At 38.2% G+C, this 15526-nt stretch overlaps 1 protein-coding gene across 4 annotated transcripts in view; it reads right to left on the bottom strand.

Moving 5' to 3' along the window:
- Positions 1-15526, bottom strand: part of GLB1 (galactosidase beta 1) — a 103589-nt gene that overhangs the window by 47198 nt on the left and 40865 nt on the right. For all 4 annotated transcript variants that reach the window (XR_005648804.1, XR_005648805.1, XR_005648806.1 and 1 more), the window contains exons 11-13: positions 5334-5408; positions 3085-3174; positions 88-201 (exon numbers count right to left, since the gene is read on the bottom strand). Coding sequence is in view for 1 of the 4 variants with exons in the window: in XM_039843443.1 (XP_039699377.1) it covers positions 88-201; positions 3085-3174; positions 5334-5408 (279 nt within the window). In the remaining 3 variants the exon portion in view is untranslated. The remainder of the gene's footprint in view (positions 1-87; positions 202-3084; positions 3175-5333; positions 5409-15526) is intronic.

Below are 15526 nucleotides of genomic sequence, written 5' to 3'. Positions count from 1 at the left end.
GCAAAGGGCTCAAATGCCACGTTACCAAGTACAGACCACACATGCCCCCACTGGGGCAGACACACACAGTCCAGGGACAATGCTTACCCCATTCACAGAGACGTAGGCTCGGTCATGGACTCCACCGAAGGATGAAGAGAGAGGTGTTGGGTCGCTGCAGTTGTGAGGAAGTGTTGTTCGGTACAGCACAAACCCAAAATACTGGTTAGAAAAGGATACAAAAAAATTTCACTTTTGCCGTTCATTTTAAGAGAATCTGGTCACCTTTGATATGTGTGAAAGTGATGTTATTAAAACTATATGCAATGAAATGCTTCCCCAGCCTCCAGGAAAAATTCGATCTGACAGAAGGGCACTGGCTTAGATTTTTAGATCAAAGAACAACTATCACAGCAGTAAACTTCAAGGAATGCTGAAGGGTGTTTTATCAAACATCCTTTCCCCGCATGAGGAAACGGGACCCTGAAATGTGTTCAGTGATATGCCCAGAATCACTAAGGGGGATCCCATCACATATATTAAAAAGTTATTTACATTACCTCGACAAAACAAAACAAAAAGACAAACAAAAACAGCAAAGACAAGAATGTTCGGTAAAACATTCTCCAGGTTCTTGGGCTAAATCAAGAGTTAAGAGACAAAATGAGAGTCAATCAGAAACTGTGTATAGTGAAAGAGCCGGGGAGACAAAGGCAGTGAGAGGTGGGGGTGTAACCTGCTGCTAAGTCAGAAAATACTTTTAGATGCTGGTATCCCTGGTCTGAAAGGAAGGCCCCGAACAGTCAGCCTCGGTGGCAACAGCGCCCACAGCCCGCTGTTGACTTCCCTGCTGTGGACATTAGCCAGAGGGGGCTGGAACAGATCCTGAGTCAGAGAAGAGAATCCAAGTCAAAATCCCTCACGGAACAGGGAAAAAGTTCCTCACTTCCAGGGCCTGGAAAGCAAGGAAGTGTACTTCAGGTAAGTGGAAAGGTCATTTGGAGGAGCTGGAGAAAAAAATGTCAACCCACGTTCCTGTGTTGCAGGAAAGGGCTGAACTCGAGAACTGTCACTAGTGCCGCCACCCGAATCTTCAAGCACAGGATGCCTCCCTCCCAGACTCCAAATTCTCCATCTCTCTCTCTTGTATTTTTTCTTTTGAAACTAACCGGAGTGGTAAGTCCTAACTCAGAGGCTGCGGAAAACTTTGAGAAGGGCTTCCCAGAGGGGAGCAGAAGCTCTGGAGCTCCCTGCAAAAGTGTGGCCGAAGCTTCTAAGGTTGGGGTGAAGGGGGCAGCTGCAGAGGTACCAGGGCTGCATCCCACTCCCTGCTGATATGCTCGCCATGGGTTTCACTAGAAAGAAATATTCCACAGCTTGCCTCAGGCACGGAACAGCCAGGGCCTAGGGAGTCCCGTGCAATCCACGAGCACTGCCTTGGCCAAAGATCAGAAAGCAGAAAAAGTCTAAGAAAGAACAATGATTGCAAGTGTCTCTACATTAACCTGGAATTCACTTCCCAGGTTCCAGCTGCTCTACTGTCCTTGTCTTGTCCGATGTGCTCAATGGCCCTGCTAGGTGGAGAAGGCAAGTTCTCTTTTACAGATGAAGACACGGACATACAGCCGGTGTGTACTAGAACTAGAGAAAGAACGCTACTCAATATTAATGAAAAAGTAAGGGATTGGGGGAGCTTAATTATTCATTTTATTTATCACAAACCAGAGTTGTTGGAATAAAACATTCTTGTAAAATATTGCAAGTGTAAAAATAGTAACTGGAGGCAAAATTCACTAAACTAAGATTAGATATGCAATTGTTATATCACCTTATCATTCAGACACCTTCCAGAAGGCAATCTCTACAGAAAGCCGGAAAGGAAGACCCAGGTAACTTTCAAAAAATGGGGCTGAGATCCTTAACATGGCAACAAAGGGACAAACTGACCTCACAGGCACCCTCATGGGTGCCCCAAGAAGGACACATCACCTTTCCTGTGTTTGTGCCGAAAATGTTTTACTGAGTCTAATCAGTAAGAGGTGGTCTATAAAACAACTGGCCTGAACTCTTCAGAAATGTCCATTATAGGAGAGAGAGAAAAAAAACTTAAGAATCATTTCAAGTGAAAGAAGACTAGAGAGACATTATAATTAAATGTAATGAGTGATTGTGGATTGGAAACTGGATTGAAAAAAAGTTGTTATAAAGCGCATTATCGGAATGACTAGAGATATTTAACTATAGAATGTATACTAAATAATCGGATTGCATCAGTGTCAAATTTTTTAAGTGTGATCATTATATTGTGATCATAATGTCCTTTTTCTTCAAAGATGTATGCTATAGTCTCTAGGCATGAAGTGTGATATGTTGACAACTGACTCAAATGGGAAAAAACAAAACCAAACCAAACCTTTAGCAGTTGGCTATACGCACACAGAGAGGAAGACAAGGCAAATGAAGCAACTGTTAACACTTGGCGAATCTAGGCGGAAGCTATACAGGTGTTTGTGGTACTGTTCTCGCAACTTTTATAGAATTGAAATTTTCCAAATTAAAATGTTGGAAAAACTCTTAAAATGAAAATGGGGCAGTCCCTGGAGATTATATACACACACGCGCACATACACACACACACACACGATGTGCTCAATTCTCTGTTCTCTTCAAAAGCAGGATAAAGAATCTCTAAGACCCTAATCTATTAAGAACACAGTCACTATACCTTTGAGCTAACTAAGGACAAATAATTAAATTGTCTTTTTTGAGTATTAAAATAGTAGTTTTCCACTGGTACCTAGTAATAAAGATTAATTAGGTCAGAAATGCATTCAATTTATAGCTTGCACTATATGTGGAAGCAGGTTAAGATACTGCCTATTTGAGTGAGAATAAGAAATGGGGGGAAAAAATGAAGGAACGATCAGCCTAATGTGCAGTAATTAAACCTAAAGAAAGCCTGGAAATCCATGGTTAGTCTACTTCTGGTCTGATATACCCACTTACCATTTGGGTCTCTGTGCTCAGAACAGGCAATACAAGGCAGGGCAGAAAGCACATTTTTGCAAGTAGAAAAAAGGTGAAGCTTTATCTTTGAAGGCCTACCTGTTTCACCTGAATAAATGTCAAGGGATAAAGGCTTTTTACAGGTCCAGTGGGACACAGAACATTCAGCGATTCATTCACTGTCCTTATCTGAAAAGAAACAAAAGCAGCATTCACTCACTGTCACCCCTCCTTGGTCATCAGAGGGGAGGGGAATGTTCTTTGCAAATTATCAAAAATATTAGTGGATTTGACCGAACCCCTAAATAAAGCTAAATGTTTCAAATTCAACTCAACACTGCTCTGCAGTCACCTTCAATCATCTCTATCCATTCCCTAACTCTTGATGAAAAATAACTGATGATAATCTTAAAAAGAGTACTCATTCACAAATACAACATCCTGTACAGAAAAGGCCCTTAAAATAAATGAAAACCAAGGCTCAGAGGCTGCCTTCCTTGTAAAGCCTTCCCCAACACCCCCAGTGAAGCCATCACCACAGCGCCCTCCTCTGAGCTTGTCCCTAGCGTATCTTCCATGCCTGTATCATCTACCAGTTGTTACTCTTTGCCATCCTTGCCAGACCGTCAGCCCCATAAGGGTAGAGTCTGTACCGTGCTCGCCCCAATGCCCAGGATATAGTAGCTACTCAACAAACACTTATATTCAATCCAAATGATTGTGTATTCTTGCAACGCAGTATGCTTATTCGAGTGCAATAACAGCGATGATAACAGCTACCCAGCGCTGGGTGCACACCAAACTGCAGGGGTCACCACTTCACACGCACACCTCTTTGAATCCTCACGGCCACCCAGTAAGGCAGGCATTACTGTCCCCACGTTAGCGAGGAGGAAACGAGGACTCAGAGAAGCTCACTTGAGCAATGGCAGAGCCAGGATTTGCAGTTAGATTTGGCTCCAAACCTGGGGCTTTCCGTGACATGATACTGGTTATAAACACTTTCCATAGTTACTTTGCTGATATTGTGGAGCATCAAGGGGAAAAAAAAAATCTTAAGTACAAGTCCATCAATCCAGCTACTCCCTTGGATGTTTTTCCACTTGCACAACTAAAGGAATTCAACTCACAGTAAAAGGTTTTATCCTATGTGACTCTGCTCTACATAAATTTAATTCAATTAGATGCTGATTGGCTCTCCTAAATTGTATATATTTAGTTAACGATGAAATGCCATTTCTGCTCACACGACTTTCCTTCACAGTAAACAGTATGTGCTTTTGGTACTAAGCTACATTTGTTTTCAGCAATGTTGTTGTATTTAAACGTTTGCAGTTATTTTCTGTTGTATAAAAAGAAAATTCTCACAGCTCTAAAACTAACACACCAACTCTTTCTTAAGTAGCAATAGCAGTTAAAAAATAAAAGGTGTTCCCTTGACAAGTGTGATTAAAGTCTGATTAAGCTACAGAAAGATGCCTATCAGGCAGAGACCCACCACATTCTTTGCAGAATGTAACACACATATCTGACACTAGGTGGAAAATGTTACGAGAATTCAACCAACTTATAATATCAAAGCACTTCATGAATGGAAAAATCATACAATCATATTTAGCATTTTGCTGAAAGATAAAAACTTATGATACTATTTTAGAATATCAAGATTCTTAAGAAATATGCAACTGTTCATGTTTTTAACACATGTAGGAGTTAGGGATTATAAAAGGGGAAAACCTGAAGACACAGATAGTCAAAACAAATTGACTCTGGCTTACGTCACTCGTGACTACTAAATAAAATCTCTCTTCTTTTTCTCTTTTCCTAGACTAAAATGTCCTTAACTCTTATTTATAATTAATTCCTAACTTTTCCCCTTGATGTTCCATTTACCATATAAACCACAGACCAGAAAATTCAGGATGTGATTTTGAGATTTTAGGCGAAGACCTATCAAAATGCTTGTGGCTTTTGAGAGCCCCCTATAAAAAAGGTGAATTATAAAAAAGAACCTCACCAGCCATAACACCAAGGTAGCATGTTATTCTCACAAAGGCTCCTGGGACTGCTTTGGACACTGATAATTGAACCTAACTGATCTGAATGATCTAGAATACCTCCCTACTCCTGCTCATGTCCCATGTGCTCACCCCATCAACATGCATCCACATCCTCTCACCTCCCATGTCCCCGTTTTCCCAGAAACATTATCTACCAAATCAGTCTCACAGGAAACAAATTCACAGAAAAATAATAAACCGATTCCCCAGCGTAACACTTTCACTCACGACAGCTAAATTCCACTTCCTCACTTTCAACGTTGCTGTTATTTTTTTTTTTTTTCTTACCTTTCGCAGAGTGACTTTTCCATATGCGAACTTTGGTGTGGATGGAGGAATAGGACCTTCTGGTACTTTTTGAAACTATAAACCAGAGTGAAAAAGACAGAAAAGGAAAACCGCTGTCAAACCCTCAGAAACATATTTATACAATTCATTTTTCACAGGAGGGTCAAAGACTAAAATAACAGTGCCAATGATATTTGGAGAGGCAAAGGAACAAAAAGACTTCTTCCAAGACAGGATTTACTTCTAGGTGTGTGTCTGTGTATGTCTGTGTTTTAAGCCACAGGAGTCATTCAAATAATTATACAATAAAGACTGAAAAACAGGTAGAGAGGATGAGGGTGACGGCAGAAGACCATCAGCTAGATTTTTACACTGTCAAGGTTAAAACAGTCTGTCCTGTAGCCATAAGTCCTCCCTTTATCTATATATTGACTCTAAATTCAAAATCAATCGATAGTGCTCACACTACTCTAATTATATAAATATTGTTCTCTGCACAGCTAAATGGTGTATACTATGATGGCATGTTCTATTTTGTTCAGCTTCGTGTGTTTTTTTTTTCCCCTCCTCTGAGGCTTCTAAGTGCCTTTCTTTTTTCCTGTTTGCCTTGAAGTTAACACCTCGTAAGGTTATTCCAAATCTCCAAAGACGATATTAAGTTTCTCCAAACAACCCTTTTCTCCCTGAGAACATCTCCTACCAGAACCCCCAGTCTTCTTGTTCCAAAGGACTGACTTGCCACTAGGTTTGATATTCTGGGGCTTCTCTTCGTTACTGTCCTGGCTTTTAGCTCCTGTTTCTAGGCTCTCATAACTACATCATTTCACTGGAGCATCTCAAGTAACTTCCTAAGAACTGTTATGTGAAAGGTAAATTTCCTGAATCTTTGAATGTCTGAAAATGTCACGTTTTGTTGATAATTTCGATGGGTATAGAACTCTATGTTGAAAATCACCTTCCCTCAAAATGCCAAAGGACTATTCTGTGTCCTTTATCATCCAGTGTGGCTCATACCAAGCCCATTGTTCTTTTAAATGTAACCAGCTTTTTCTCTCTAGAATCTTATAGTGCTTTGTTAGCTATGTTTTAAAATTTTTCCAAGGATGTTTGGATATTTATGTTTTTTGACATTTATTATGCTGGGCTACTCGAATATCTTTTTCTGTTTTGAAAAAAATCTGTATTGTTTCTTTGATATTTTCTTTTTCCCCATTTTTTCTTTCTTGTGTAAGTTAGACATCTTAGATTTTCCTCTATATATTTCATCTTTCCTCTCCAATTATCATCTCTGTTTTCTGGTTCTAATTTCTAGGAGATTATTTTGAATTTGCAATAACTTTTTCTTGTTCTCTAATGGCTCCTTTTTCAAAGTATCCCATTATTGTTTTACAGAGGCAATATCTTCTCAAATTTCTCTAAAGAATATAAATTTGAGAGGGTGTACTTTGTTTCGCTTAAGCTCTCTTCTGTCCCTTGAATGTTCTGTTGCCTTTTGGGTTATTTCTCTGTTTATTTCATGTTGGCTTTCTTTGCCTTTGGCAGGTTTTCTGGATGTCCTCAACCACCTGGCCATCTTTGGTTGTCCATTTATACTTAATGGTGATGCGAATGAATGCACCAGCATTTCCATAATCATCCCTTCTACATCATTCTTGCTTTGCATACAGGAGGAAGGATTGTCCAGCGAGGAGCTTTGTTTTAAAGTGATTTAGCAGGGAGTCAGATGTAATATGTAGGGTCTTTGCTCTGGGGCTGAGCACTTTTTTTTAAGAAAAAAAAATCTGATTTTTTGACTGGTAGAAAGATGCTTTTTTTTTTTTTTTTAATTCTTTTAATTTGGGGGAGGGTGGTGAGTAATTTCCAAAATACACTTCGGAGTCCTACCTTCCACACAGCTAGTTCCCTTCCTCACAGCCCTTTGGTTTTTTCAGACAAAACTTAAAAGGCCTCGTAAAGCCAGAAGCTCTGGGAGCCCCTCAGGGCACCCAAGCGCAGTGCTCGCTTCCATCCCTTCCAAGACCAGGCTCTGCAGCCTTTGCTTCTCCCTACATGCCTCACGGTTCAGTGGCAAGGTGACTACAGACACGTTGGGGTGAGTGGAAATACGCACGGGGAAGCCCAGGCACATGGGTGCAGGGAAGTCTGTTTGAAAGTGTGGTAAAGGAGTGGAGGATCTGACAGGAAATGTGTAGAAGTTTAATCAGCCTTCCATTTCCTGCTCCATTTCATTTCTACCCTTTGTCACACCTGCATTCCCAGGACCCTGGCTCTCTAGGGTTCTTTAAGACCAATCTATTCCCTGTTCCTATAGCCCCTTCCATACTCACTGGGGACCTCGATTTCCTCATCCTACTTCTTCAGTCAGCATTCCTCCACCTATTTGTGTTTCCCAGACAACTTGTGAAATCTCTCAAGCATGGACAGCTCTTGTCTTGTTGACTTCATTTAAAAAATATTTTTTTAACGTTTAGTAATATTTCGAAAGGGAGAAGAGATACATATACAATGGGGTCAGTGGTAACCAACTTTTCTTAAAGATTTCTACTGTTTTCATTCACTCATCTAACAAAGTCTTATGAAGAAAGTACTTTGTGTCAGGTCCTATGCTTGGTATTGGAGATATAAACAGTTCCGAGTTCAAAGAATGAGAAATGTATGTAAACAAGTTAATTAACTCACTAAGAGAAGTAAGATTTCTACACTGTAAGGTGGTGGCAGAAAGCAACGTGTGACAAACTCTACAGAGAGATGGATAAAAGCCAGCTTCCCAGAGAAGGTAACTAAAGTGTGTCTTTATTTTCCAGATGGATAAAGGCAGAGAGGATAGCATGTGGAGAGACCAGGAGCTATAAACAGCACTGACCCATTCACGGAATTTTATGTACTTTCATTCTAAGGCCAGAGAGTCACATAAAAGAAGAGGAGAATTGAAAATGAGGCTTGAGGAAAATAGAGGGGCCAAGTCATAGAAGGCATCCTGACCACATCAGCATTTTAGAGAATTCGCTCTGGAAGATGGACTAGAAAAGCCAAGTCTTTAGGAAATAAAAAGACTAGTGCCACAAGAACACAGGCGATGCTTTGAGTCTAATGTTTGTTAAGTAATATTCACTTTGTTATCCTTAATTATCAGACATAAAACACTGTGTTCTATCACTACCATGGACTGCAAGAGACAGACTGTATTTACCCACTGAGCTAATGTCATTCCAGCTACTAACCAAGAAGAACAATCAATAAGCCAGTGTAGACTGGTCTCGCGTTGTTTCAAATTTCATTGAGCTTTCAAACTACTGAAAATCACCGTGGCATTGTCATATCCCAGTCCCCCACCCAGCCCCAGAACCAGCTCAGGGAATCCCAAGATCCATTCCAGTTATCAATGTCCTCCACTACAACTTGATTATTCTGCAGAATAACCCATCTCTAAAAAGCCAGCTGGACTCTGATCTTTGATGGAATCCCTAAGAAGAATTAAAACAAAACTCTTAAAAAGTGGGTCTTAAATTCATTCGAAAGCATACAAAAATGAACTCACTACTGCCCATTTCAGGCATTGTCAGGGTGGAGGAAGGGCAATGCCATCTAGTCTTTTGGTTTATCCTCGAGGTCAAAGTGTTAACCATGTCTGGTTGAGTTATACCCACACCAAAGAGAATATTGTAGAAAATACAAATGTCATGAGCTTTGTCATGCCTTGAAGAGTCACAGGCAGAGGGCCACCTGGAGCCTTCACCACCAAGCACAGGCTTGTGCAGCCTGATGGGAGCTTATCATCCGCTGGCATCCACGTTAGTGAAATATATTGTCCATCGCCACCCAATTAATTCTTGAAATGGATTAAAGAAGAGACTCATTCCACTTTTTAAGTCTTTGGTGGAGGAAAGAGGCAAGAAGAGCTATATATGGAGTATTTACGATCCCATTTTTTCCCCTCAATGCAAGCAAATATTTTGAATACCATTTAACAAACCAGCTAATGGAATGTCTACAAAGTCTCATAATAAAAAGCCCACTTTTAGAGTAGTGTATTTCCCTCTTCCAAACCTAAAGTATCAAAAAAGAGAAGGGAGAAAAGATCACCACATGTTAAACTACACTTTATCATAAGTGTAGTGTTGAATTATATTCATTTAGGAAGACTGTCTTTTTCATGGGTTCATCTTACTGTTCTTGCTGGTTAAATGCTTGGGATCCCATGGTTTGTCTTGTGCTTGGTCCATTCCTCTTCTTGCTCAGCTCTCCATGTGCAATCTCAGCTTCCCCTGGACTTCAGCTTCCACTTCCACTGATGACCCCAGAATCTGTGCCAGTCCTAACGACTTCTTTCTGAAGCTTCTTACTCTTAAGTGAGGTGCTTATCAGATAGACACCTCCACCAGGATGTCCTCAAAGGCATCTCGAGGTAAAGAAGCTCAGAACTGAATTGGTTTCCCCCTCCCCGTTCCCAGCCTGTGCTTTGTCTGCAATCTTCTATCACGGTTGCTGACTCCAATACCCATCCAGTTAACCAACCAAGGTTGACAAACAACAACTCCTCAATCTTCTTCACTTGCACTTTGTCAACTGCCAAACCCTACCAATTTTACCTTCTAAATATTTTTCAAATCTATTGCTTCCTCACCAACTCCTTGCTACCCCTGCCGTCACCTCATTCCTAGGTTACTGCAGCAGCCTCCTAACTATCTTCTGACTCCAGAAATGCCCCAAGACAGAGTACTAGCAGCGTGTTCACAAGGTCATAGGTTTTCGTAAAATTTACAAAACTGATAAAATTTAACCCATCTCTTTCTGCACCAATTTCCTTGTGTCACATACCCTCTCGATGTCAGGAGGCTTTAGAGTGGCTTCAGGCATCTTTGGGATTCAACCAAAGGACAGTTGAGGTGGGGATTTATTTAATTTGGGTGTAGAATATATTTACATGGTTCACTGTCTTTCCACAAGTAGCTAAATCATTGCTAAAAGATTATTCCTAAGATTCAATATATTGACTCGCTTATAATACAGTCATGCCTTAAAGCATCCAGACCCAGAAGTATGTGGGTTGCAAGGACAAAGTTTGAAATGTATGAGGCCAGAACCTGTCAGTAGAAATTTCTTCCAAATATTACAGCTCATATATGAAAGAACTTGAGAGAAATTTTTCCCATTTTGATAATGATGCTAAATATTTATATAACACTATCAGTAACAAAATGTGAAGCTTTCTGTTTCTCTAAACTATCAATACTGAAAAATAAATTTCAATCAGCCATACTAAAGAGCAATTTCAATTCTCTCTAGAGAAAAACATCACAAACATTATCATCTGAAGAGACAATAAAACGGCACGCAGCCAAAAGAATGTACAGAAAGAAGGATGTCAGAGCCGTTTCAAACAGTTAATAAATCCAAAATGTGTTTTTAAGTTTTGCCTTTGTAATTATTTTAATCTTTAGATTTTTGTAATTTGTAATGATTTTTTTACTCATTTAAATACCTGTTCATTTCTGTTGCTTCACTCAGTACCCTTTTTGAAATGCATCTCTGACTATATCACTTTCTTCAAGAACCTAAACATGACATATTCGACAGCATTAACTTTCTTGGTAAGGTAAGAGATGATGTCACCTGTACTTTAAGGAGAAAGTATAATGGTGATGGCTTATGCTAGACAGTGAGAAGAGGTCCAGGTGTAAAAAGAGACCTAGAGATAGTTAAAGGTCCAATTTGAGACTGGAAGCACAAATCCTTGTTCTAGCCAGTCCACAATGACAACTATAATTCTGCCTGGGTCCAGTGCCAGGGTGTGATGGTCAGAAAGGTCTGGGCCTGGAGGTTTGTGGAAGAGGAACCCTTGAACAGCAGCATAGAAGGGAATGGAGGTTGATGGTGAAAGACTCTAACAGCCATCAATAATAAGAGTCAGGGAAAGTATGAGAGGCTGCAGGGGTGGAGGTGGAAAGAACTAGCTAAAACTATGGAAGAATAAAAATGTTAAATATGTGAGGTTATGATGAGGCCAAATATCAGTTGATGTTTTATGCAAAAAATGCACATGTAAATATTTGTTTTAAAATCTGATTTTATATATATATATATATATATATATATATATATATATATATATATATATATATATATATGGTGTAAGAAAGCTCATTGTTTCAGAAGGAAAATTATTCTAAAAGTAAACCTGCCAGCAATATCACTGCTAGGTTTATACGGAAAGGAAATAAAAGCAGGACTTGAACAGATACTTGTGCTCCAGAGTTCAGTGCAGCATTATTCAACATAGTCAAATGATGGAAACAACCCAAGTGTCCATCAAGAGATGAACAGATAAACAAAATGTGGTATACCCATACAATGGAATGTTATTCACCTATAAAAAGAAATGAAGTTTTGATACATGCTATGACATAGATGAACCTTGAAAATATTATGCTAAGTGAAATAAGTCAGACACAAAAAGAAATTATTGTATTGTTCTACTTATATGAAATATCTAGAATAGGGAAATTAACAGAGACAGAAAGTAAACTAGAGGTTACCAGTGGCTGAGAGGAGAGGAAACTGGGGAGTTATTAATTAATAGTTAAAGTTTCTGTCTGGGGTGATGAAAAGATTTGGAAATAGACGGTGGTGATGATTACACAATATATTGAATGTAATTAATGCCACTGATTACACTTAAAAATGGTTAAAATGGCAATTTTTGTTATGTATATTTTATAATTTTGAAAAATTAATAATGTAATATACCAAAAAACACTGAATTGTGTACATTAAGTGGGTGAACTGTATGGTATGTGAATTATATCTAGATAAATTTGTTAAAAAAAACCCGATGTGGTTTTTGAGATGAAGCAATAGACTGTAAAAGAAATAAGTCCCCAGGCTTAATAATCTAATTGAACAAATCAGTCAGTACAATGTAATTTTCCTGCACAATTTAAAAGAGACAAAAAGTAATGAAATATATTGTATGGGGATGCATGCATTTGTAATACAAGCACAAAAATATGTGCAAATTAGATAAATATCATTCCAGGAGAGTAATTACCTCTGAGGAGAGAGGGGAAGAAACAAGGAATAAAGCTCTTGCTTTAATTGTAATGTATTATTTTCTTTAAAAATCAGAAGCAAAGATTTCATAACAACCTGTGTTAAATCTAGGTACTGGGTGCAAGGGCATCTGAAACACTATTTTATGTATTTAAATATTTTTAAGAATTTCATATTTTAAAGATAAATATATCTCATAAAAATATAAAGAAATGAGACTTCTTTTACGGTGGTATTAAAAAAACAGAATACTTGGGAATAAATATAAGAAATGAACAAGAATTACTTTAAGAAGAATTGAAAACAGGAGGGACATCAGAGAAGATCTGAACAGACGAGAAAGCATTTTTTGGCTAAGACTCAATATTATAAATAACATCTCTAATTTGATGTATAAATTTAAGACGAAACTAATAAAAATATCAACAGCCTGCCCAGGTTTTGCTTGTTTGCTTTGAAGATGATAAAATAATACCAAAATCTATGTGGAAAAGTAAACTTGCAGGAATAGTTAGGGAAATTCTGAAAGACAAAAGATGGAAGACTAGTCCTACCAAATAATAAAACATAGTAAAGGTAACAATTAAAAGCGTTTGGTATTGGTAAAGGAGAAAAAAATCAATAACATAAAAGAGTTTGAAAATAGACCCAAATAAAGAAATTAAGTAGGTCATAAAATGGGCACATCAAATCAGTGGCAAACTAATGGATGTCAGTGAAAGGTGCTGGGATAACTGGCTAGTCATTTAAGAGATGAATAAAACTAAATTCCTCTTCATTCTTAACGACAATGATGAAAATTCCATATACGTCAATGTTTAAACGTAAAATATGAAATCAAAAATTTTAAGCACTCCAAGAGAAATTTATTTATACTACTAGAGTGAGGAAGCAGCTATCAAGGAGAGGAGTAATACATCTGACTACATAAAAATTCAAAACTGTTTTTTTATGGAAAAAAATAAAGAACCCCTAAAACTGTGAAAAATGCTACAATAATAGAACTCTTGCAGATTAAAAAAACAAACAAACAAAAAAACAAATAGCCCAACAGAAAACCTATGAAAAAACCTGAACAAGTAGTTCATAGAAAAAAAAACATAAATGGATGATTCGTATATGAGTGTACAAATCTAATACTCATCACTAAAGAAATGCAGTGTTTTCTTTTAAAACTATCCTTTTTACATATCAAATGGTAAGGTTAAAAGTCTGATAATTCACAGTATTGGTAAAAGTGTGGGGAAATAAGACTCAACTGTAATTTTACTGAAGGGCTATTTTGTAATATCTATCAAAATGTTAGATGCAAACAACTTTGACTCACCATTTTAAGAAAATTTCCTGTAGCTACCCATGAGATTTAAAAGTTGAAAATAATCTAAATGCCCATCAATTAGAAACTGATCAAGTAAATGGCAATAAATCTGAAAAGTATAATAGCGAGTAGCCATTAAAGACAATGAGATCATTTAGGTTGAGCTGGCACACTAAACACATGCATCTAATTTCATTCTTTCCCAAAACACCAATGAAATATCCATAAAACTTAGTAGCTTAAAATAACAAATGTTTATTATCTCGCTCAGTTTCTGAGGGTAAAGAATCTAGGGGTGGCTGAGCTGGATGTTCTAGCTCATGAACTCTGCTAGGATGTGGACTAGATAGGTTGAACTCAGAACATCCAACACTGAATTCCCGATCTCTGCTCCTTCTACACACACACAAATAGCAACGCCATCCTTCAGGCTGCTCAGGTCAAACACCCAGAGATATCTTGACTTTACTCTCTCTTTCATATTCTACCTCAGAAAACTCTACGAGCTCCACTTTCATAAGATAGTCTGACCACAACCAGTTCCTACTGCTTCATAAGCCACAATCCCCTCTCACCTAAATGGCTGCAAAAGCCTTCTAATTGGTTTTCCTTTTCTACCTTTGCCCTGTATCCCAGAGTCTAGGTCTCAATATAGCAGCCTAAGTAATCCTTTAACAGTGGATCCCCATTTCATTCCGAATAAAAGCCAAAGTCTTACAATGGCCTATAAGGCCCTATGAGGTCAGTTCCCCATTATACCTTCGACCTTATCTACTACTCTCCCCTTCACTTATGAGGTTCTAGCCACACTGGACTCCTTGCTAGTCCTTAAAAACGCCACGCACTTTCCCACTTTTCACTGGCTGCATTCTGGGGCTGGATAGCCCCCATGGCTCTCTCATCACCTTAAAGTCTTTGTTCCAGCTGCAGTTTCTCAAGGAGGCTTATATATACCAAGCAGCTGAAACCTCACCTGGCATATAGAGGAAAGTTGCTAAATTCTTGTGGAATTATCTGTGAATAAATAAACAACGTAGGTAAAGTCAAACAATGTCTGAAATGATTATAATAATGCCTTATAGGTTATGTTTTTAAAAGAGAAATAGAATACATGAAATCTAAACCCAACAGAAGTAAAATACATGACACTAATAGCATTAAGTCAAGAGGGATGTAACTGGGGTTAATGTGAAATAACGCTCTGCTTGTATGGAGGAAGTAAAGATATTGATTACTTTTAAATTCTTAAAAGTTAAAGCTGAAAGTTAAAGTTCTCTAAGAACAGGACATAAAGGTGTGCATACTGTATGAATCCATTTTCATAAAGTTAAAAAGCAAGCAAAACCAACCTGTGGTGAGAGAGGTCAAGACAGTGGTTAACTCTGGGGATGGGAGGTTAAACGCAAGGATCACGAGGGGCGGTTCTGGGGTGCTGTGTATTGGTTATGGGGGTGTGTTCACTTTGTATAAATTCACTGAACTGTACACTGATGAGTTGTGCTTTTTTGGGTGTACATATGTTATACCTCAATAGATAACCGCTAAAGGAATAAAAATATAGTGAGTAACTTCCAAACTGGCGAGGGGTGGTGTGGGGAGAGTGAAATAAAGGAAAAAATTACTCGATTCAAAAGAAAGTAATAAAGGGAAGACAAAACAGAAAAGGTGGACAAACAGATTATTATAAAATAGGATAGTTGAAATTAATAGATGTGCATCCAGAATTATAATGAATGGGAATAAATATAACGGTTGAAAGACAAAAATGTTCAAGCCAGATCTTTTAAAATCCAGTTATATCTTGTTTACAAGAGACATAAAAAAA

This window comes from Pteropus medius, unplaced genomic scaffold, assembly GCF_902729225.1.
Source record: "Pteropus medius unplaced genomic scaffold, Ma_sr-lr_union100, whole genome shotgun sequence".
NCBI lineage: Eukaryota > Metazoa > Chordata > Mammalia > Chiroptera > Pteropodidae > Pteropus > Pteropus medius.
The sequence above is the reverse complement of the archived record's forward strand: the minus strand, read 5'-3'. Positions and strand labels throughout refer to the sequence as shown.